Genomic DNA, 25,762 nt, shown 5'->3' on the forward strand with positions numbered 1-25,762 from the left:
ATTTTCTTTTTTTGTGTTATCCTTGTCTGCTTTTGGTAATAGGGTAATGCTGGCTTTGTAAAATGTGTTTGGAAGTTTTCCCTCATCTTCAATTGTTTGGAAGAGTTTGAGGATAGGTCTTAAATCTTCTTTGAATGTTTTGTAAAATTTGCCAGTGAAAATTCTGGTTCTGGTCTTTTGCTTGTTGTGTGCTTTTTGATTACCATTTCAATCTCCTGATTAGTAATCAGTCAATTTAGATTTTCTATTCCTTCATGTTCCAGTCCTGGAAGACCAATGTTTCTGGAAATTTATCTATTTCTTCTAGGTTGTGCGATTTGTTAGCATATAATTGTTCATAGTAGTCTATTCTGTGGTATCAGTTGTAACTTCTCTTTATTTCTGATTTTATTTGAGCTCTCTCTTCTTGACTAGTCTAACTAATGGCTTATTGATTTTGTTTATCTTTTCAAAAAATCAGCTCTTAGTTTTATTGATATTTTCTATTGTAGTTTTGGCCTCTATTTCACTTATTCCTCTCTGACATTTATTATTTTCTTCCTTCTACTAATTTTGGTCTTTGTTCTTTTTCCAGTTCCTTTAGGTATAAAGTCAGATTATTTATTTGGGAATTTTATTTGTTTGTTTCTTGAGGTAGCCTGTATTGCTATGACCTCCCCTCTCAGAACCACTTTGCTGTATCCCTTAAATTTTGATATGTTGTATTTCTGTTCTCATTTCTCTATAGATATTTTTAAAATTTCTTCTTTGATTTCTTTGACTCACTGGTTATTCAGTAGCATGTTGTCTAATCTCCATGTTTTTGTGGTTTTTCCAATTCTTTCCCTTGTGATCGATTTCTAATTTCATACCATTGTGGCTGGAAAAGATGCTTGATGTGACTTTAATTTTCTTGAAATTATTGAGACGTGTTTTGTGACCTAACATGTGATCTATCCTGGAGAATGTTCCATGTGCAGCCATGAAAAATGTGCATTCTTCTGCTTTTGGATGGAATGTTCTATATCTGTATATATCTATTAAGTGCATCTGATAATGTGTTGTTTAAGTCTGCTCTTCCTTATTGATTTTCTGTCTGGATGGTCTATCCATTGATGTAAGTGGGGTGTTAAAGTCTCCTACTATTATTGTAATGGACCCTTTAGGTCCATTAATATCTGCTTTATATGTGTTGGTGCTCCTATGTTGGCAGCATATATATTTATAAATGTTATATCTTCTTGCTTATTGACCCTTTTATCATTATGTAATGCTTTTGTTTGTCTTTTATTATAGTCTTTAAAGTCTATTTTGTCTGATATGAGTATAACTACTGCAGCTTTCTTTTATTTCCGTTTGCATGGAATATCTTTTTCTATCCCTTCACTTTCAGTCTGTGTGTCCTCACTTCTGAAGTGAGTCTCTTGTAGGCAATATATAGATGGGTTTTGTTTTTGTATCTATTCATTCATTCTGTGTCTTTTGATTGGAGAATTTGGTCCATTTACATTTAGAGTAATTATTGACAGGTATGTACTTATTGCAATTTTGTTCATTGTTTTCTGGCTGTTTTGTGGTACCTCTCTGTTTCTTTCTGCTTCTCTTGCTCTCTTCCCTTGTGTCTTGGTAGCTTTCTGTAGTGTTATGTTTAGTTTCCTTTTTCATTTCCTTTTGAGTATTTACTATAAGATTTTCCCCTGTAGTCAACAATGAGGCTCACATATAACATCTTATGTAAATAGTTTGTAGCAACTTAAATTTGAATACATTCCAAAGCTTTATCTTTCCCCCCTTTTATACTTGTGATGATACATTTTACATCTTTTTATTTTATGTACCTCTTAGTTAATTCTTGTAATTTTAGTTAATTTTACTAGTTTTGTCTTTAACTTGTATGCCTGCTTTATATGTGATTGATCCACTACATTTATTATATATTTACCTTTCCAGTGAGATTTTTAGTTTCATACATTTTCTTACTATTAATTAGTACCATCTCTTTCAGCTTAAAGAGCCCTTTTTAACATTGTTGGGCCAGTATAGTGGTGGTGAACTCCCTTAGCTTTTGCTTGCCTGAGAAACTCTTAAACTTTCCTTCAGTTATGAGTGATAACCTTGCTGGGTAGAGAATTCTTGACTTGAAAGGTTTTTTTTTTCCTTTTAGCACTTTGAATATGTCATGCTACTGTCTCTGGCCTGTAAGCTTTCTGCTGAAAAATCTGCTGATAGCCTTACAGGGTTTCCTGTGTATATGACAAGTTGTTTTTCTCTTGCTGCTTTTAGGATTATCTCTTTATACTTCACTTTTACCATTTTAATTATAATGTGTCTTGGTGTGTGCCTCTTTGAGTTCATCATATTTGAAACTCTCTGGGCTTCTTGGGCCTGAATGTTTGTTTCCTTTACAGATTAAGGAAGTTTTCAGCCACTATATCTTCAAATAATTTTTCTTCTCTCTTGTCCTTCAGGGACCCCCTATAATGTGAATGTTATTCTGTTTGATGTTGTCCCAAAGGTCCCTTAAAGTATCTTCACTATTTTAAATTCTGTTTTCGTTTTGCTGCTCTGTCTGGGTGAGTTCCATTGCTTTGTTTTCCAGCTCATTGATTCATTCCTCTACTTCATCCAATCTGCTGTTGAATCCCTCTGGTGTATTTTTCAGTTCAATTATAACTTGTTTGGCATTTTTTAATATTTTCTGTCTCTTTGTTGAAGTTTTCACTGTGTTGTCCATTCATTTCCCAAGTTCAGCGAGCATCTTTATGACCAATTACTTTTAACATTTTACCAGGTAGATTGCTTATCTATGTTTTCTTTAGATCATTTTCTGAGGCTTTGTCTTGTTGTTTTGATAGGAACATATTTCTGTGTCTCCTCATTTTGCCTAATTCTCTGTTTTTGTTTTTATATACTGGGTAAATCTGCTGCCTCTCCCAGTCTTAAAGGAGTACACTTATGTAGGATATGTTCTGTGAGGCTCAGAAGTGCACTCCCAACTGGCCAACAGAGCCAGATGCTCAGGTGATGTCTCCTATGTGGGCTACATACACTCTCCTGTTGTGGTAGGGCTGCAGCTGCTGTTGCAGTCCACTGGTGGGCAGGGATAGTCCCTGGAATGGCTCTGGAACCCAGCCATGGCAGCTGCTGGGCATTGATGGGCAAAGCTGGACCTCAGAACTGCTATGGGACCTGGCCATGGATGCTGCCAGGTGCTGGTGGGCATGGTTATTGCCCAATCAGCTGTAAGTCCTGGCTAGGTTGCAGGGGTGAGCAAGGCTCTCTGCAGGTGTGCCCACTGGGGCTAACAGGTTAGATGGAGATTTCCAAAATGCAACCTGTGCTGGCATTAACAAGGTGGCTCCTGCCAGTGTCTCAGTCCCCAGAGAGAGCATTCCAACTATTCCCTGCCTCTCCAGCAGATACTTCAAAGTTAGTAAGTGGATCCCCTTTACCTATGGTCCATGCAATTTTCAATCTAATGCTTTTGTGCTGGTTTTGGGGCCAAGTCTGTGTGCAAGCCCTTTAAGAGTGAGTTTCCCATTCCCTGTAGTTTTAATAGTTTTCCTGGATTTCCCATTGATTTTCAAAGCCAGGTGTTTTGGAAGCTCTTCTCTTCTGTGCAGAATCTAAGGGTTGGGATGCCTGATGTGGAGCTCAAATCTCTTGCTTCTCAGGGAAAATAATCTTACCTTTGTGATCCTTCCTGATTGTGGATCACCAAGGCTGGGATATGGTTTTTTCCTCAGCATGACCATATCTCAGTTTTTCCTACCTATCTCAATGATACCCTTTTACCCTTTGTTGTGGAGGCTCTGTTCATCCACTTTTCGTGTCCCTTTCAGAGAGAATTATTTCATATGTAGTTGCAGATTTGTTGTGTCTTTGGGAGAAGATGAGTTCAGGATCTTTGTAGGCCACCATCTTGAACACACCTCCTGGGCCAATTTTGATATATAATTTTCACCTGATAGGTTGACAAGTAAAGGTGAGTAGTGTCTTTAGAACACATGTATGCCTATTTTCAGGGGATGCTGGTATTTCAACTTATAAATAAAATCTGGTTGGCTTAATTTTCTATTTAATATATGAAAAAGTGACTATTTCATGCATGTAGGGCTACAGGCGATAAAAAAAAAAACCTATAAAATCTCATATTTTTTATTTTCCTGGAAGGATTTATGGGGAAAGGACTATGTAATTTGTTCCCAAAGATTGGCTGACAAAAATTTAATGGAGCTTAAACTGTTCTTTCTGTATCTTTATGTCTTTTGTTTTTTAATTTCTTCCATTTAACCAAATGCTACAACCAAGAAACATAATCTGTCTGGAGCATTACCACAAGCTCTCTGTGTTCCTCCAAGGAATTTGGTCTCCTCATTAGTATGTCATATATAACACCAGTAGATGGTTTTTAGCCAGTTGTGCTTACCTTAGGGCTCAGTTTTCAGAGAATCTGGGTATTTCAGAGTAACTGAAGGAGGCCAGTGTTCATCATGGGTCATGGTAAAATGAGCTTTATTATAACTTTCACTAAGTTGTCAACTAGATGTAAAGTACCATTGCAAGCAGCTTCCACTGGGTTCTTGCAAAGATGAAGAGAAAAGAAAATAACCTTCAACAAAATTGGTCTTCTGTTTCTCCAGCATCCTTTTCTGCCTCACTTTTATCTCCATGTCAGCCTTTCTTTTAGTTTGAGGCCCATTGTTTTTCTCCTTTCAAACCCTCTCCACCAATTAAAATTAAAATTAAAAAGGTCCTGATGTTATCATTTGCATTTGGTCAAACCTCATTTTTCTTTATGTTAGCTAATCCAGGTTTTTCTAACTTATATTTCCCTAGGCCTCACCCACCAACCTATAAGGCAAATTAAATCACTGATTTCTTGATCTGACCTGCTAGAATAAGATTCTCTATACTCCCACCCCAATCAAAACCTCACCCCATTTTCACCCTTGGAGTCTTTCAGGATGTTTTGTATGCTCAGGGGCAAGTCTGCTCATGTTCCTCCATCTGCCTTCCTGTTATAGCCTTACTTATCTCAAAAGCAATTTGAAAGAGATGCCACCACTACCTTGGCTGCTGAAAACCTTTGTGGGAATGCTACATCCCTGACTAGGGTAAAATCCATGCATTTTTTTCCCCAACTGCACTACTTCAAGGTATCATGTTGCAGTTTACTTCTTTCAATTCCCACTGTGTTCCAGGTACTATGTGGTATTTTGTGAACTAATGGGTCGAATGTCCCCCAAGTTGTTGCAATTTGTCAGCTGGGCCCTTAAACAATTTTGCTTTGGCCTTTGATCTTACAAAATCCATTTTAAAGACAGTTCCTTTGACTTCTACTTGCCATTTTGCTTTTTTTTTTTTTTTTAAGAAAATAAGAACTTATTGATACAATTAAAGCCTTTAGTCTACACCTCCTGTTCTCTTTCTATTTTTCCCTTCCTAGAGGTGACCATGATCACCTGAAACTCATGGTTACTTTCCTCAATTATATTGTTTGTTATTACTACATAGTATAAATCCATAAATAATATTTTGCATTGTTATGTATATTTTACACTTTATGTAATTGGTATTATACTATATCCATTGTTATTCAATTTAACTTTTTTTGCTTAGTTTGCTTACATTTTTGAGATTTATCTGTGTTGATGCGTATAGTTCTGTTTATACTCCATTGTAGGACAATGTCACAATGTATTTGTACATCTCTCTGTTGGATGATATTTGTTTCCAGCTTTTAGCTATTAACTACTGCAAAAAAATGCTTTAATAATTTTTTTTTTCCTTCTAAAGGGATTTGAAGCAATTGTAGTGTGGAAAACTTAGAATAAGGAGGTATTCTTCAGAGATTGTGGTTATAGCTGTCACTGAAGGTACTTGGGGTGGGGTATAGTTTGGGAAAAGGGCAGTAAGAAGAAAGAGTTGCTCTCCTGGAATATTCCTTCCTTTTCTCTTATCTTCTCCCTGACTCTAACAACGTTTGCCTCTCCTCTTTCTGCCACTAAGTTTCTTGTATATTACCAATCCAGATCCCATCTAATCTCTTATAGTAGAAGTAGTCTGCTTTTGGAATTTCTACCTCTATGAAAGTTTAAACAAAGTGGTATAACCCAACTAAACTTTATTTTTCTGATCCATAAAAATTAAAATGATATTAATGACTTAAGAGTGTTATTGTGAGGAATGAAAGATAATATCTGGGGCCTTATGGCAGACTGGACTCTTCCCAAAGATAGCTGGAGTAGATCCGCTCCTGTTGAATCTGGGGGGGTTCTGTGACTTAGGGCCTCTTAACATGATTTCTCCAGCAGAGGATCAACTTTTTAAATGGAGGCTCAGGCCTCTAAGAGATTATTTCTGGAGAAAGAAAGTAGAAGGTGTCAGTCTCGAGGCCTGAGCCTGGAAATCAGTAAAGTTTCTTTTACGATATTCCATTAGTCAAAGCATCAATAGATGACTGGAATAGCCTCCTAAATGATCTCTTCAATCATAAATTCTTTCCTTCTTTCAAACCTATTAATAATTTCTCATCACATTTAATGTAAAATAACTTTACATGTTTAAGGCTCTGAATGATTGTTTCCCTGTCTACTCCTCTAAACTCATTTCATATCACTTTCCCCTGCTCACTATGCTTCAGCTTTGGTCCAGTTCTTTTGCAGGTAACAGACCACCCCAAAACTCCGTGGTTTAAAGCAACTATTTTTTATCTCACATTTCTGTGGTGTGGGGGTTCAGGGGATTAGGAGGGTTGTTCTTCTGGTTTTGCTACTCATGCAGCTGTATTTAACCAGAGGATCAGCAGGAAGCAAAGTTCAATTGGGACTCTGAGATGACAGGGCTTTGCTCTCCAGGTGGTATTTCCATTTGAAGGAGGCAAGACCAGACAGGGCTCTCTCTCATGGCTCATCTGTGTTCCAAATAAGCACTTACCAAACTTATGTTGTTCATGGATGTCCCATTGGCCAAAGAAGTCATGTGACCAAGCCCAAAGTCAATGTGGGAGAGAGCTTCATAAGAGCATGGATACCAGGAGGCAAGATTCATTGGGGGCCATTAATGTGACAAGACCCAAAGGCCTGATTTCATTTCCTGGAATCCACCAAGTTCTTTTCTACTTTAGGGTCTTTCCATAGTTTCTTTTTTTAGGCATTCAACAAATATTTAGATACCCACAGGTACTGGACAAAGTGCTCAGGGCTCTTACGAGGTTTTCCTTCTAAAGAGGGGAAACACACAGTAAGCAAGTGCAACGACAAACAAGATAATTTTAGATGGTGATAAGAGCTCTGAAGAAATAAATCAGGGTAGTGGGTAGAAAGTGACTGGCAAAAGTGGAGAAGTTAAGTTTAGCAAGAAGGTCAGGAAGATCTGAGCAGATGGCACTGAATCTGAAATCCGAATGATGAGAAGGAGCCAGCCACAGGGTGTTACAGGCAAGGAGTATTCCAAGCAGAAGAAATAGCTCCTGTACCTCCACCACTACCCTCCCTGGCCACCTCCTGACTTCCTCTTTACACAGCTGCTGCCTTCTCATCTCAGCTTGAAGATCACTATTTTCAATAGGCTTTCTCTGTCTGCCTAATCTAACGTAGCCTATTCTTGCCCTCACTACTCCCTACCCAGTTTTCTCTCTTAAAGAATTTACAATTTTCAGTAATTTGCTTGTTGTTTACTTATTTATTATAAGTCCCCAATAAGCTATAATACCCATATAAAATAGGGTCATGTCCCAAGATTTCTTGAATATTTTCATAGAACAATGATTATTCAGCATTAAAAAATAATTGCTAAATGAATTAATAAAGGAATTAGCATAGTTAATCCCAGTCTGAAAGTGTGACCACAAATGCCTGGAGTGGGACATCTTCATATGTCCGATTCCTGATGGGCCCAGACTACTGTTGTCCTTCTCATTCCAGGTTGGTTTTGGACTATCCACTTTCTGGAGATTTCATTTTCAGAAGCTCTTTGGAACTTCCAGGACTCTGAGCTTAAGTCAGCACTGCACTGTCTACCCTAACAGGTTTCCATAAATTTAAATTCCAGAAAGGGAGCTTTGGGGTATTGCTCCTTATTCCTTAAAGAACTCTCCTGGGATTCTTATACTAAATTCCTACCTCTCTCTCTGGCTACTTTCAAATTCTTCATGAAAAATAAAAGATTTTAATTCTATTTCATTAGACTACACCTCCATAAACAATGATAACAGCTGTCAATCATCCTAGTTTGCTTACCAGGTACCAGATACTTGAAACATAATTTAGCCCTCACTACAGTCCTGCAAGGTAGGAATTCTTTTCCTCATTTTTCAGATGAGGTAACAGAGACTTACAGAGGTCAAGAAACGTCCACAGTGTCATCTAAGGATTAAATGGTAGAGCAGGTATTTAGACCCTTGAGTCTAGATCTGACTGTTTTCCTATCACCCACATTGCCGTTGTGTTGACCCACTCAACATAGGAGAGGGACATAAAGGTCCACTATGACTTGCTTCCAACCCTGAAATCCCAAACTTTCTGAAAACCAAGTTTTTCTGCAAAATTCTGACCTGACTTGACCTGAACTCATTTGTGAACAAAACTTGACCTGAACTGATATGAAGCTAATTATAGTCCTTATTTATTCCACTTATTATGACTGCTTATACATTTTGCTATAAAAATAGTAATGTGTTAAATTACAGGGTGCTCCACCAGGCACCACTAAGGGCATTACTTATATAATATTTGCATTGTAATGCTCTTATAAGATCTGAAACATTCTACAGTCTGAAGCACATGTGGTCCCAAGTGTTTCAGATGAGCAACTGGTAATCTGTTATATTTGTGAATGACTCTATAGTCCACAAAGCTTTTTCAAAGTTGAAGTAATTTTATATCATTTTCCTCTCATGCACAAAGAGGAATTTAGGGAATTTTCTAATGTGCCTTATCTTCTTGCTTTCTTTAAAGTAACTTCATTCTGTGATTCCAAGGTATTAGCTGTACTTGATCCCAAGAGAAGTTTGGGGTCATTTGTTCAAGCAAAAAGACATTTAATTTTAAAATTAAATAACGTGTTAAAGGGGAAAGGTGAGGGCCAAAAAAGTATACAGAGAATACTATCTGTATTTTTTGAAAGAGAAAATATATGCAGTTATTTTCATGTATATGCATCAACTAGAAGAGTATGAGCAAAATTGATAACTTTGGTTCTCTCTGGGATGATGGGAGGGAGATTTTTTTTATTCTGTACCCTTTCATAATTTAGAACAATATGAACTTATTATCCATTCAAAAAATTAAAGTCATAAATAAATATATCCATGAATGATTTTTCACAATGTGTGAGAGACTCAAGACACAAACGCTACCCAAGTCAGCTGAGTTACAAGTGCACAGCTTGGCATTAGTCATTAGTGTGGCACATAATAAATGGCTCATGTTCTTCTTGCTTTCACCTTTTTCCCATTTAGGCCAGATGTTTTTCCACACATTTTTGATCACTGAAGAGCGCACACTGTCCTTTGTTTTTGGCTCATGCCAGGCTGCACTATCCCTCTGTCACTTAGGTCCCCGGACAGTATTCTTCTCTGGCAAATACTCTCAGCCTCTGGTCTAAGCGGTTATCTGAGCCTGAATTCAACTAATGGTCACAGAACAGATAGAATAAGAGGATTCTGGATGAGAAGCTGGGCTAAGCTTGCAGGCAGGGGATAGGCAGAGAAGGCACATGGGTCCTGAGGCAGGCAGCAGTCCATCTGTGATGGCCAGCCCCAGACAAAGGCAAGGTCAGAGTCCAGGTGGGAGGCCCAGAGAGTGAAGCTTCTCTGGATGGCATCAGATAGAACTGAACCTGGGCATACAAGTGTAGGTTTGACATTCAAGCCAGGCACTAAAAACAGAGTTAAACTTCCAGAAAAGATAGGTTCACACATGTTTACTCCAGAATGGAACTATGACATCCCCTCTGGACTGGTTTTAAGCACTTTTCCTCCTGAGGACAAATCAGAGAGGGGCAGGAATCTGTAAGTGTTGCTTGTAACATGTAGTGAATGTGATTCTCTCCCCATTCACATGCAGTGTTGTCCAGCCCAATTTTATACTCTAAGAAGTGATGGGTCACCAAAATCCCAACAAATTTTCACTGTCCATCGCCTGGAGTTGGATTGAATGATCTGGGGGCAGCCCTGATAATTAAGGAGGCAGGTTGGTGACCTTAATGGAAGTGTGTGAGTAATCGTGAGTCACAAAATCAATCCATAGCTCATTTTGACAACCATAAGTTGTGGTGCCCGACTGCCGTGGTACCATTTGTCTTATGCTTTGTTCATATTATGATGAGGGGATTAAGTTGTGCTCAATTTAGCTTTCTCTAGACACTGCAATTCAAGTCTTCGGTGAGTAGCTGCATTTCAATCTTACTAAATTTAATAGATTTAAATATTTTTTTCAGGTGCATGCATTGATCATCAATCTTTGCATTGGCTCAAGCAGCCTTACCAGTAACAAAAATACTATATCGCTACCTTACCTCTAGGTTCTCTGAAGAGGTAGTGGAAAGAATTGGATTTTCAAGCTCACTTTGGAAGAGGCAAGTAGGAAGGAGACTGAAAGCAGATCGTAAATTAGTTGGTTTAGGCAGGACACCTGCCCCGTCAGTCTCAGCTACATCCAAATGGAAAAATGGGTGATCTAGGATTACACTCATGCAATGCCAATGGCCAAGGCACTGAAAGGTCACATCTATTATGGTTGGCGTTTCTCTCCTCACTAGGCTGTTTTTTGAGTGGATATCAAACTCATGTCATACAGAAGGCATGTTCATCATGCCAGAGCATTGCTGCTAATATTTGATCTAATAAAAGTCACCCTATCTTTTCTTCAAGCTTTATGACGTTTAGCGGCTGCTAAATGATGATTTCCTTTCTTCTTCACCACTCCAACTTTATGTTTTAATGACTTGAATCCTTAAGCAAAGTTTTATTTGCCACCTCTTATTTTAAACTTAGAATGATTCTTTTAAAAATGTAGTAACCAAAATAAATGACACAGTCAGCCTTATTTCCAGAAGTGATTTTAGGTTAATAGTTGAGGCTCCTTTGAAAGGAGCCACTGGCCTTTACTAATAATATCATGCTCACCAGCAAACAACTTGGCACTATATGTGTAGTATCAGAAGTTGGGGGAGGACTAGAAACACAATCTTAACCAAAAAACAAAATTAAGATTGAAAAGTGTAGCAACAGCTGGTGCCAGCTGCAAGCAACCGCACAGTTGAATCATGTCCAACTCTGAGGGGGATCTCTGAGAACTCTTGGAGCCTGCAACAGGAGAAACAAAAGACCACATTGTAAGAACGTCAAATGTAAACCCAGCTAGCTAGCACCCCCAGAAATTACCAACAGGAGGAACTGATAACATTGCCAGGAATTCACCTTCCCCAGATCAAATCACTGCATAAAACAGTCCTATTTGTTCTAGGAAGTTTATGCTCATAAGCTTCATTCTAACTGGAGCTTCATTCTTAGCCACTAAGGCCCTTAAGGAATCCTTTGGACTCTGTGGGTCTTCATTTTAAAAGCATTACTGACATGAACCTGGGGAAGTGATTTTCCTGGAGTTCTTTCTCACCAGACTGGTTCCGGCTGCCTCCTGGGTGATGACGGAAAACTAAGGCACTAATCTACATGTCATTGCCTCATTTTGTAATCCTCAGGCAGTTGCACAAAGGTTGTGTGGAACTTTACCAAGTAGTTAAAGGCACAGTCTGGGACAGTCTTAAAGGACTTAGGCTTGTTATTGAACTACCTAACTATTGCATATTAAGGAACTCCACCACAGACCAGATAAACGAGGTGTAAGGGAATGCAATCAACATCTTTTCACTCTCAAACCTGAAGTTTGGAAACCCAAGGCCTTTCAAGTCAACAGTTGAGAACTGTTGCCCAAGTAGCCTCTCCAAAGTTTTCTGATTCCAGAAAGGATCCCTAAGAAACTACAGGAAAAGACCCTGTGCACTCTCACTATGTGAGTCAGTGCTGAAGGAAGAGTTATATTTTACCAGAGATCTTCAAGGGTTCTTAATATTCTTCACTTACTTGTAGCCAAGTCTATCTTTGAGATCAGCTTAGTATAAGTTATATATTTAAGTAGCTCTCATTTGCCTAGAGCAACTTTTTAAAAAATTTAAAGAAAAGCAGAGAAAAGTCAGAATAAGACATATGGCCTTTAGCAACTAAATTACACAAGTAATCTATTTACAGGAGACAGGATCTGGAAGGACTTTCATTCAAATCTTGCTATTTAGCCTTTAGCTAAAAGAACAACTATTGTTTTTGAAATTTTGTTGTAGGAAATCTAATATAAATTTACTTTTTCTTCCTCCAGCCCTAGAAATATAAGGGAGGAGGATCTGTTATGTTCCATCCTGGCTCTGATCCTTCACCCTAGGACTAGAAGAAATAAAGTAGATTTTTGTGGAAATGTAGAGATATATGTTCACGAGCTACATTGCAACCAGGGAGTTGAAATCATGTGTAGCTTGGTTTCTCTACAGAAATGTTAGAAGGGTAGACACTGAAAGAACATCAAGAAGGATGTGTGATGGCTCTGTGGGCCTGGACAGCCTGGCTGTGGAGATGCAAAAACCCACAGCAGCCATCATTCAGGAAAGATGATGGCCCGTATAGCACCCTGACCCCTCCCATGAACAAAAAAGCCAAGCCCTGTCTATGTTGACATTAAGAAGTCTATTTTAAGGAAAATACAAAGATTGTTTGAGAGGTAATAACTAACCATATCACTGAACTCTTTTTTAATAATGAAGTACAAAATGATGAAAGAAACACTATTTTTAGTTTGATTTTATAATTCGTCACTGGAAAGGATGCTTGATACAGAGCTTGAAGACACTGTTCTAACACTTACATCTGACTTTGGGTAAGTAGCTTAACTTTCTCATCTGTGAAAGCCTCTTTCTTCATTTTGAAAGAGGGATACTAACATTTGTTCTACTCAGCTCACAATCTTCTTAAAAGTTATAAGTAAGATCACGTGAGTAAAATTACAGTGAGTAAAAGCCCCTTTCTATGGGCCTGTTCTAGAAGAAAGAGTTTCTTTCTTGAAAAGCATCTATAATCATTCAATTTATTTCTTACCTATTTCTTAGAAAAAAAAAAAAAAAAACCCTAAGGAGGATTATGTCCCATGGTTTAAAGGCTGATTAGCTAATATACTTCATCAGTCAAAGTCTTGGAAGTTCTGACACAGACCTGTGTCCTCAACTCTCAGGGTCATTTAACTCTCCCATCCAATTTAACCACAACCCACGCAGTTTTCCATTATTAGTAGTACACTCAGTGAAAATATAATAGCTATCTTTTACTGTGCATCTGCTATGTGCCTTTATCTCTAATCCTCATAAAAAAGCAAAACCTTCAAGGTGAGTACGATCATTAGCCCGCTTCACAATAAAGAAATAGAATGATTCAGAGAAATTAGGTTAGACAGATAGACAAATTTTAGTTAATGCTAACAACACCTGAAAATAGCTGTGACTCTAAAGAAAGTCTTTAGAGACCAAAGGAGCATTGTAGCTATGGCTTCATCCGCATTAAGTGTCCGTGTTCACTCTTTTTTTTTTTTTTTAACATCTTTATTGGAGTATAATTGCTTTACAATGGTGTGTTAGTTTCTGCTTTATAACAAAGTGATCACTCTTTTAAGATCAGTAAAGGGGTTCTCTGTAATGTACTTCTTCTGTGCACTCTGAGTCATTCTGCAAACCGGTATTTCAATTAGTGGTCTTGCCGCTTTTCTTTGGTAGCCCTACTAGGACAGGAATCAGTTAAGAGAGAATTAAAGTGGCAACTTCTTGCATGCAGCCATGGATATTTCCACTACTAAAAGGCATTTGGTTATTATGCTTGTCTTCACTTAACCATGTAACCGACTTGAGCATTTGATTCAAAAACCCCTGCAGAAGACGTCACCACCCTGTTGTTAGCACATTGACCCAACAGATAAAAAAGCATCAAAAAAAAAAAAAAATGAAAAAAAGATTTCTCCTCTGGAGGCAGGTACTAGTAAAAGCATTAAAGGATTTTTAAAGTCTTATGAGGATAAAAACTAGTAAAACAGTAAATATTTTTACAAGTGGCTGCTAATATTTGGTATTCTTCCTAAAAGAGGAAGGCATGTGAGGAAAATGACATTCCTCTTAAAAGAGTGTTGGTAAAAGTGTCCAAATGTGTTTTAAAATGTCACCTTGGAATGTTCATTAAAACAGATTCTCAGGCCTCCTGTGAAGAGATTTTGATTCAGTAGGTGTTACTTCAGTATTAATAATGTGTTTGTTAATATAATCTAATGCTTAATAGGAATGCATAATAGCATCCTAATCAGGACCTAGGATCTTCAGAGGTGACTACTTACCATATCTACAGCTAACTCAACACTGAAAGGTTAGTTATTTACTATAAAGGATATTCAAAATAATTTTGTGCTCATGAAATTAGTGGTATCAAGAGTAATAAGTGACTAGAGAAAATTTGCTAAATCCATAGTTCTTACATGAACAAGATATATGAGTGGACAAGTACAATACTTGAATGCCATTGATGTAGTATGTAAGTCTAGGCCTCATTGGGCCTCAGTGGACCCAGCTGCCTGAACCAACAACAAAGATCACCAGTCCTGATATCATCAAAGCGTGTTTGAAGTGAGTCCTTCATTCAAGGTGCTGGGTGGTGAGCCTCACTTGCAGCAAGCCCTCCTGAAACTGCAGACAAGTCACATGACTATTTTGTGCCAATTTGCTACTAATGAATGTACAATGGAGGGGGTTTGATCAGAGACTTGCTTTCATTGAAACATATCATTAGTAATTAGATTGTGAAGGCAGATTCCTATAGCCCCCAGATACGTCTATAAAAGGCTACCAATACTTACCAACAGAGCTTGATATATGTTAGCAATCTAAATTGCATCAGGTCATCTCACAAAAGTAAGGGAGTGGATGAGACATGCATGTGCATTTTAGTTCACATATATGTGAATCTGAAGCAGGTGATCTACAGATTATACATTAAGAAACACGGTATTAAGAGAGGACATATTCAGTTTCAAATGTGTTTTAGAAATCTAGTCTTTGATAAAAGGGTTTGAGAGCTAACAGAATTATTTGGGGAAGTCAATAGAAAATGTTTTTAAATCTTCAGATAATTTTTAGGTAGATGGACCCCAACAAAGGTTGCATGAAACATCTTAAGATAAGGTGACTGATGTGACTGACCTTCACCTCCATTAATATTTACATTTGAGAACTTATCTCCTTTCATGTTTACATGTGGGATTTAGTTTAATCTGTGGCAAGCAGATGTCTTTTACTCAATTGTTTGAATTTCAGGCCACATGCAATCATTCGAACTATTTTATTTTATTTCATGTATTTATATTATGTATTTACCTGAGAGTTAAAATCAAACTTTTTTTGGAGGCTGAAGTTAATCATTTACATTTGTGCAGTATTTTAAGGTTCATTAAGGATTATGCATGTTATTTTCTTTTGAGATGAAAAATATTGCTTAATTATGTCATCTGTTATAGAGGAGCCCATCAATTCCCTAAACAGTTATAGGAGATAAGACAAATATTATTTTGTCTGTTTTAAAAATAAATATAAAGATGGTACAATTAATCTGCACAAGTTACCCATTCATCCAGTAGAAGAGACTCCTAACAATTAGCTTAAAAGTGCACAAGCCATAAGAACCTGCTGTATAAAAATAAATAAATAAAATAAAATTCAAAAAAATTTTTAAATAAATAATTTTTTAAAAAAAAGTGCACAGCCTATATTTTCAGTGTATTCAGTATATATCGTTCCAACCAGTAATTTCAATGCATATGACAATCAACTAGGTATATTTAAAATGTAATGTTTTCAAAAACAAGAAATTGTAAGAAATTGAATACCTCTATGCTGTGGATTAAAATAGTTACCTATGTAGAGTTGACTAGGTTAATAAAAAATATTCATTAGTGAATTTTAAAACTGCCTTCAAAAATAAAAATAAAATGTTCCAAGGCAGGAAATATAAGGTTGAAAGTTTTTCTTTTATTACAGTAATAAAATCCATGAGTTATGGATCTGTGAAATTTCTATGTCAAAAGTTCAAACCACATTTCAAGAGTTAAGTTTTGATACTTACAAAGTGTCAAAAAAGTTGACACTTATAAAGACCAACATTCTCACTCTCCCAGCAATGACTGACAGACACAGACGGGTCACTTCATTCCTCCATTAATAGAACTGAGAGAGGAAAGGCTCTTTTTCCTTAGTTCCAAATACGAACATGAGTTCATCTCCAGCAAAACTCATTCACACACCCCTGAGTTCAGACCAGTACGTTTGGGTGGATGCAGTCCCTGATGAGTGTTTTTTCTTCTAAGTCTTTATAGAAATACAGTAATTGAAGTTTAAAATGACAACTTAATTGTCCTCTCTAAAGTATTTATTGAACACCACTATTTTCCATGCAGTGATTTAAAAAAATAAAATGGTCCATCATTATCCAGGTGTCATTATAGAGATGGTTATAGATACTAAGCAAGTAAACAAATGAATTTCAGGATCCAAAAATTTAATAATTTCAGGATGTAACAAATGCTATGAAAGAAAGAAGACAGACTGAATTAATAGAGTGACTGAGAAGTAGGGGGTATATTAAATTTAGACGTCAGGAAACTTGTCTCTGAGGAGGTGAAATTTGAGCCTGTGTAAAGATCTGGATACAGAGGCATCCAGACAGAGGGGACAGCAAGTGCAAAAGTCCTAAAATGGGAACAAGCTTGGTATGGATGGAGACAAAGACATCCACTGGGAAGAATAAAGTTGGTAAGACATCTTGTTACAAGTGGAGAGAAAGACCAGTTTGGAAGAAATAATAGCTGTGAAATCCAGATAAACCATCCTGCCATTTAAACTGATTCAGCAGAATTTCCAATTGTCTTACTGCAGAAATGTACAAGATAATATAACCATTTTCCATGACCCACTTCTCCACTAGAAATAAGCTTTCTCTTGTCACCCTAAACAGTATCAATTCTGGAAAAGCAGGGAAATTAGGGAGCAAAGTGAGAGTTATGCCAAATTTAATAAACATGACACTTGATTTTCACTGTGTATATTTCCTTATTTTAGGGAAAATATGGGTCCCAGGGAAGCCACCTATCCTTATGTAATGCTAAGGATTATAGAACTGTATTGCCTTTTGGAATTTCTTTTCAGTGGCATTTAGCAGATCTCTACCATAGTTAGACACAGCACTCTTTCACATTCCTAGTTCCTTCCATACCAAAGAATTATTTTTTAATTATAAATTTAAATTTGAAACTCATCATAATTTACTTGCCTTCATAAGAGTTCATGCTTTCAGTTTTAAAAGACTGAAGTAGGAATCAGAGGAAAATGTTCATTTAAGAGATTAGGAGGAAAAAAAATCAAATAAGAAATGCTAAATATAATTTAAAATTAGCTAAACATGGTTTTCAAATTTTGTAAAACATTGAGAAAATGTCTCTGCTTTTTTGAAAACATTTCAGGGCACTAAAAAATCTTCAACAAAGTTAGTTGATGCTACTCAATAAATAAATGTAATAAGATATTAAGTAACTTTATGTATTTGTGTATTTATGTATGTATGTATGTATTTATTTTATTGGCCACAGGCCCATGTGGGATCTTAGTTCCCCAACCAGGGATTGAACCCTCAGCCCCTGCATTGGGAGCGCAGAGTCCCAACCACTGGACTGCCAGGGAAGTCCTATTAAGTAACTTTAAAACAAATGTTTTATAGACAGCTTGTTAAAATGGTGGTGTAATAAAATAGAGAAGAGGATGCACTTATGGGTTTTAGAGGTAACCAGAAATGGATTCAAATCCTGGCTCTTCTCCTTGAATTTTCTGAGCCTCAATTATTCCTCTTTAAAAGTGGGGTGAGACTAACCTAATCCTTAGGTCTACTGTGAAACTGAATTAAGTCATTATTTTAAAGGATCCGACAGATGGTAATTATTCAATGAACAATAGTCTTTTCTAACCTACTCCAGTACCCCTAGATGAGTGCACGGTGAAATAGCTCTCCTTAATAATAATAGTAAATCTTTTATCACTTTTCATAATTCTTTTTGCTTGTGTGTTTGTTGCAAGAATTTTATTTATTGTGAAAGAAGGTCAAAAGATAAAATTATGGCATATGGTTTAAGGGTAAGATAATATCAACATTTTATCTTTAAATATTTTTTCAGTAAATATTTGGCCTCTAAAATTCCATTTCATAAGGTAAAGGAAGAAATCTTTCTTTCCCTTCTACCCTCAGCCCATTAAAACATTTTCATCAAATTTGCAAATTAAACCAATGTAATTATTAAAATTAAACATTCTGCACATCATTCTTTCAACATTTAAAAATCTCTATTTAAAGTACTACAATTGGTTTTTTTTCCATATTATTGACATATAATTGACATATAACTTGATACTTCTAAGAGTTACCAATTAACCAATTCTTAATCAAAATTATTTATCCAGTTTTACATTACTTTTTAAAAAACTATAGGTTTTTCCATCAGCCTACTTGCTCCTGATTCAATTGGAAGTTGTCCTTTTTTCCAAATAGGTTGATTAATATAGTAGTTTGATTTAAAGTTACTTTTAACAAAATAGCAATTAGGAGGAGCAACTTATCTGGCAAAGAGTAGCCTGTTTCTATCATTCCATGAGCTTCTGGCCAACCTGAGACTCTGTGTCTAGAATGAAATAGCCCAAGGGTCAAGTCTGACTACTGGTCATCATGAGCCAGACCAGACCAGATCAACCAATCCAATCCTCCAGAAAACAGAATCAAGTGGAGGTCAATGGGCATTTGTTGACAGTGGAAGTTTAAGAAAGAGTACAAGCTTTGGAGTTAGACAGATCTAAGTTTAAACCCTAGGCTTGTAAGATATAAGCAGCCACTTACAAGCTTTGCATAACCCTGAGGAATTGTCTTCAATTTCCTCTTATGTGGAATACACATTTTAATGCCTAATTTGGTTATTGTGAGAATTAGATGAATTACTGCATATAGACTGTTTAGCCTAGCATTTGAGTAATACTGGACCTTTAATAAATGGTATGTTTAAAAAAAGTTCCCTTTCAAGTAATAGTTTCTTCTGCCTACTAAAGTGTGGAATGGAAGCTTAGGCCTCTTCTAACTTTGTTCATGAGCCATACATAGTCCATCTGCATCTGAGCTAGTTGGCTATCATTAGCCAAAAGGGACAAATAATGTGCCTCTGGTCAGCCTTGCTAAAAATTGTGCCAGATTCACTTATTTCAGAAAGCCTAGGTAGCTCAGACAATTCCAAAGTGTGAAAGGAAGTATGACTACCAAGGCATGGAAATCAGTCATTACTATGGAAGCTTATGTTTTCCAATTGTGTTTCCTCTGAGCACATTTAGAGCCTTGGAAATATGGACCTAGCCAGTCTGACACATACTAATTGGTTTTCTTTGCCTCCTTGAAAAGTCCTATAGATCTTCTCATCACTCAACAAGTGGCAAGTCTCACCATGGTCCAAGCTTAAATTGGACTTAAGAGAATTGTGGGCATAGATAGAGAATTAGGGATCATCCACCTCATAGCTCAGTTTGGCATTCAGCAGAGGTGTAGTAAAGAAAACAACTGCACTTGGAGGCTGAAGTCTTGGCTTCTTGGCTTCTTGCTAGTTGTGGTGAAGACCCTCAACATCTCTCAGCTACAAGATGATAATTCTCACTGTATAGGATTTATGTGTGTAGTGGTGATGGTAAAATAAAATAATACAAAAGTGCTCTATAAATTGTATAGAAATATACAGAAGACCTCTATTTGATGTGTAAAATAAATATTGGACCATATTTAATTTCAATATTAATAAAATCTTCTCCATTTATGAATCCAAACTCCTTTAAAAATGAAGGACTTTATTCTCATCATGTGTGTCTTTGAAATGTACCATTATGAATAATATATATTACAAATAATTAGTGATTCTGTTACCTGATTTTAAATTAACATCATGATACTTGTTCTGATCAGCCTGTAAACACGCAAATTATTCTTCTTACTAAATTACTGTTGCTAGTATTGCTTAAGTGTCCAGCAAGGGTAAAAATTGGAAATCTCAAGTGCACAGTCATTTTCAGTTAGAAATTCAAAGAATCATGTATGATAATACTCAGCCATATCTTCTACTAACATGAGAGAAACAGCGCTTGGTTTTATAAAAGCTAAGATTTCTGTATTTCTCTTTTACAATATAAGAAAATAAAACAATTGGAACTGACCTTACCCTTGTGGGCTTCTTTTAGAATACTTATTTTTTTTACATGTATATACTTCCTGATAGGTAGAGGTGATGAAATAGTAACATATTAAGGGTAGAGATGGTTCTATAAAAACCTACAAATTGTGGTTTCAGTTGTCTATTGCACATTCAGTTGCAGTCATTTATTTCAGGTATTATCTTTGTTTTCAGAAAAAGAAAACTAAGTAGAAGATCATGGCAAGTCCTGACTGGGGATATGACGGTGAAAATGGTAAGCGTTCTTCTGTTCATGTAGATCAAATAACGGCTTCCTCTCTTTTCCAATAAAAGAGATATTGAGCACTTAAAATACCTATGTAGTCATAGATTAATGATTTGGTTTGCCTGACGTTGAATTATAATAGCTTTGCATGTATTCTTAGCAGTTGTCCTTTGGGTCATTGTTGTCTACAAAATGCATTCTGTCTCTCTTCCTCTCTCTCCCTCTGTCTCTCTCTCCATATGTGTATATTAGAAATCTATTTCTATAACAGTAAAATATGTATAGTCTGATCCCACAGACTATGAGCATATTACTTGTATTGACAAATACACTATTTTATTGTATAGCATAGAAAAGGGGCATTCTCAAACATTGAATTTCCATGAAGTTAAACAGAATATCATTTAAGATCCTCAGTAAATCCTAATCTAATAAACAAAGTTATATTCCTAAAACTTGGATTTGAGCATTTGATCAAGTTTTGATTGTAAGCATATGTTTGTCCTGGTAGGTCCTGAACAGTGGGGCAAGCTGTACCCCATCGCAAATGGAAATAGACAATCTCCCATCGACATCAAAACCAGTGAAACCAAACATGATGCCTCTCTCAAACCTATCAGTGTCTCCTACAGTCCAGACACAGCCAAAGAAATCATCAACGTGGGACATTCCTTCCATGTAAACTTTGAGGACAATGATAATCGATCAGGTGAGCCAAAAGATCCTTCTAATTTTTCTTTGACTTTACTAGGGAAATTAAAACAATGGGGCTTTAAGAAACACAAACGACCATCTGCAGTCTTTTGTGCACATGTGTAACACTGCTGGAATCTGGTGAAGTATCTTGAATTTCTAGAAAATTTACAAGTGGTAAAGATGATTTGGGGGACCCCCAGATCTGTCTTTTTTCAGTCCTTCTCCTTTACAGGGACACTATTCCATTTCTTCTTGTTTCCAATGTCTTTTTGCTCACTTCACACCCTCTGAATAAACAGTAGCTTTTCAAAAAGGTCTATGAACTATCATGAATATAAAAACTGAAAAGGCAAATATTTTCTAATCGAGATGAGGGTGGAGGATCCTAGCAGGGAAGAAAAACAGAGGTGAAGAATATATTTATTTTGTGTGACCAGAAAAATGGCTCCGTAACTGTGAAGTGCCAGTAAGAAAATGATCTTGTGGGCATCTTGCATGGAACAATTCTGTGCATAAGTATACTTGTCTATATTCCCCTCTCCTTGCTAGGCCATGGTGACTGAATTATCTTCATATCCCAGAATCTAGCACGTAGTAAAATTTTCAAAACTGTTTACTGAATAATTTATTAAATGACAATTCCATAAAACAACTCTACTGACAAAAGGCAAAATTTATTTTAGCACTTTCCTACAAGGTTCTGAGCCTAAATTTTAGACACCTTGCTGCTATGTCCACTGTTAGGATTAGGTCTGGTATTATGTGTGTTTTATTAATCATATGATTGGATAGACTCTCTAAAGAAACATGGTCATTCAATGTTAGAATTTTAAAAGTGACCGTGCTGTTCTACTGGAACATTCTTTTGGTCCCTGGCTAGGGATTCTCAACAAAGCTGTCAAGATACCCTCTTGTGTCCTGATCAGTTACAAGGTATGTGTTGAATAATTTGTTACTAAAAATAAATTACTAAAGATCTTGATGCATACTGCCCACTACTGTCTTTGTTAAAAGAATGAATGAATGAACTTGCAAATTAAAGCAGATTTAAGGAAAGCCCTGTAATCATATAATTCACTCATTTTCCAATATGCTTTCTTGAAGGCAGAAAAAGGTAAAATTACAGCTCATGTGCTGAGAATTATATATAACTCATGCACTATCTTAGGGTGCACCATACATATGAAGACCATCATTGTGGATGTGGGGAAAAAAACCAACAAGATGGAAATTTTGGCGCTACTGTTTGTTTTCATTTCTACTGAATCCAATTTAATGTTAGTTTATATTAAATGCAAAGATAAGCTGGAGCTTATGATTGTAACACTAACAGTAGTTTCCTTTTTCTTCTAGTGCTGAAAGGCGGTCCTCTCCCTGAAAGCTATAGGCTCCATCAATTCCATTTTCACTGGGGTGTCAAAGATGACTATGGTTCTGAGCACTTAGTAGATGGAGTCAAATATTCTGCAGAGGTAAGGTAGCTTAGCGAGTGAGCGAGAACTACACTGAGAGTCCTCCCAGAAGCAGCTCCCTTATAACATAAGACACCATTATAATGGCTCCAAATGAATGAGCATTCTGGTCCCTGAAAGGCACTCCCAGGCTCCATTAAAATCAAATACAGACACACTGTGTTTGGCAGTAGAGGGAAATTTTTCATGTGAAAGAGGCAGGTGAACTTGGAGTCAAACTCATGAGCCCCAGAATACCCTCATTTCAGAATGCCTTGAAAACTTATCTTGATGTCAGTCTAGCCTCAAGGGGAAATGTTGCTCTCCTCTTAAAGCTCTGACCCCCAAATGGAACACACCATCATTCTCTTCTTATTTAAATGTTCATGTTTGGACACACCAGTAGCATAGGTGTAGCTAGGCTGGAACACTTTGGTAAGACTCTACTAAGAGTGCAAGTTTAATCACAGGAGTCATCACAGAGTAGCATACTCTAGATGAGGGTTTGAGGTTCCCTGGCTGCAGGCCACTCCCCTCTGGCCTCTTGATTCGTCCCCACATGGAAGTTTGTGATCTAATTCAAGACATTCTGTCTGATATCCATGGAAAAATAAAGAACATTTGCAGCAAACTGTCAACAGAGGGTATGGAAGACTGAAAACAAAGAACTTTTGTTCTTCATATGTATGAATATACAATACATTTGTACCAATATAGACTGGTTGGCATTTTTATTTTACTTTTATAAAATGAGTTCATAATATATATGGTTTTCCAACATGCTTTTTTTTTCACTTACCGATTTATCATGATCATTTTTTCAAGTCAGTAGGTTTAATTGCACCTCTTCTTTTACTGTCTGTACAATATTTCAGTGTATGCATATGTTAGAATTTATTAGCTGAGCCCTACATATGGACAATTACAATGCCTTTTCCTTTTTGTTCTGTTGGGTTTTTTGCTTTTACCAAAGGAAAAAAAAATGCTGCAATAAATACATCTGTACATATATCTTACACCCTAGTGAAAGCAATTATGTAGGGCAGATTTTCATAAGAGAGATTGTTAGGTACAGGGTATATGCATTTTTCATTTTAATAGAGGATTTGGGAATAGTATACAAATATAACTTACTTTATGTTACATTGTAAAGCCAGGCTAATAACTTTCAATGTTACAGAAATCCATTAAATGTTTTTTTTCCTATTTCTCCTTCATAAAATTGAAGGTGGACTACAATCAAATGCGCTGAAAGCCTAAATTAGTATTAATAGCATCTTTGGAGGAGGGTATTTGGTTGTATTTAAGAAATATAAACTGGTTATTCTCTCATCTAATTTGAGAAAAATAAAATTAATCCAGGGTAGAGATGACAGGCACTTAGCCACAAAGTTCAACATATGACAGATGGTTGGAGGGAGGATGGAAGGGAGAGCAGGAGAAAGGAAGAGGTGGGGAGAAAGAGAGAGAGAAGAGACAGAGAAGAGGGGAAGGGAGGGGACGGCAGGGGAAGAGAGGGCAAGGGAGGGGAGGGAAGGGAAGGGAAGGGAAGGGAAAGGAAGAGAAGGGAAGGGAAGGGATACATGGCATGGAGAGAATTGGTTTGATTTAGAGTGATACAAGTGACCAGATGATCACTTTACATTGGGTGGTCAGAAAAGGATTCTTTCAGAACTGGCATTTGAGTTCAGCCTTAATTCAAGTCAAAATCCTGCTGTTGAAAGATTATGGGGAAGGACACCCCAGAGAAAATCAGCAGCTAATGCAAAGACTCAAAGTTGTGAACCAAGTGAAGGGGTATAATCTATGAGATGTGCTGAAAGATGGATGTTGATAAGTGGAGAAAAGTAAGAAATTAATGACAACTGTTGTATTTTTTGGTTGAGCAATTAGATGGAAGGTGGTGCCTTTTCCTAAGAAGGGAAAATGAAACAGGTCTGGCAAGGAGGAAATCAAGAGTTCTAGTTTGGCCATATTAAATTTGAGATTCATATTAAACATCCATGTGGAGATATCAAGAAAATATCAAGAAGACATACACACATACTTGGATATACAAGTCTAGAGTTCCATAGAGAGGTTAGGCTAGAGATGTTGGCTTGAGAGGTGTCTGGATGTGCTCAAGAGAATCTGTCCTTGGCCAAGACTCCAGATACTTCAGGAACCCCTTCTCATAAAGTTACTAAGTACCTCAAGTGAGAGCAAATTAAGTTTTTGTCCCCAAACTAGTTAGCCAGAATTCCTGATCTTCTTATACCAAAGAGGTTTTTTTTTTAAAAAAGGAGTAATATTGAATAGTTATGACATTGTTAGAAAAGAAATTTTACTTACTGGTTCCAGTATTTGCAACTTGCCCACTCTGTTCAACACACAGATAACCCTTCTTAAGAGTGAGAACATAGCCCTTTCCATGCCCTGGATGAAGGGTCACATAAGTTTTATCTATCAAAGCCAAGATATATCTTTACATATTAACACATTAACGTCTAACTTACTTTTTACCTTCACAACGGTATAAATAACTACTCAACCACATTGTCATTTTTAGCTTCATATAGTTCACTGGAATTCTGCGAAGTACTCCAGCTTTGCTGAAGCTGCCTCACAGGCTGATGGTTTGGCACTTATTGGTGTTTTGGTGAAGGTGAGTTATAGAGAGTTACAGAGCTCTGCTAAAACTATTTCTTACCAATCAGACCTCAAAATAGGATGAAATAAGGCAAAAGAATATTGAGTCTTTCTTTCTTTTTGGAAAGTTCCCCTTCTACTAATGACTGACCACAGGTGAACAAACAGTTCCCTAGCGTATTGTTAGTTTGTTTTCTCTTGGCTTTTCCCACTTGAAGAGAGAAATAAATTTCAGGTAGAGATGAAATGGAAAGGTGTTGAAGGTGAGGCTAATTTTTTTTTTTATTTTTCAGCTCTTCCAAAGTCCCTTTCTTCTAAACTTCCTACCTCATAGAGTCAGGAGTTTATCAATTTAATATTTCATAAGAAAAATATATTAAGAGGATTTTTGTCCCATAAAGAAA

General features: G+C 36.7%; 1 protein-coding gene across 1 annotated transcript in view; it reads left to right on the plus strand.

Annotated features, from left to right (window-relative positions):
* The window catches only part of CA1 (carbonic anhydrase 1), an 89,735-nt gene that overhangs the window by 59,768 nt on the left and 4,205 nt on the right, over positions 1 to 25,762 (plus strand). The window contains exons 2-5 of the mRNA XM_059901472.1: positions 20,532 to 20,592; positions 21,095 to 21,292; positions 22,633 to 22,751; positions 25,279 to 25,374. Of these exons, the coding sequence (XP_059757455.1) occupies positions 20,556 to 20,592; positions 21,095 to 21,292; positions 22,633 to 22,751; positions 25,279 to 25,374 (450 nt within the window). The 5' untranslated portion in view covers positions 20,532 to 20,555. The remainder of the gene's footprint in view (positions 1 to 20,531; positions 20,593 to 21,094; positions 21,293 to 22,632; positions 22,752 to 25,278; positions 25,375 to 25,762) is intronic.

The sequence above is a fragment of the Balaenoptera ricei genome, chromosome 17 (assembly GCF_028023285.1).
Source record: "Balaenoptera ricei isolate mBalRic1 chromosome 17, mBalRic1.hap2, whole genome shotgun sequence".
NCBI lineage: Eukaryota > Metazoa > Chordata > Mammalia > Artiodactyla > Balaenopteridae > Balaenoptera > Balaenoptera ricei.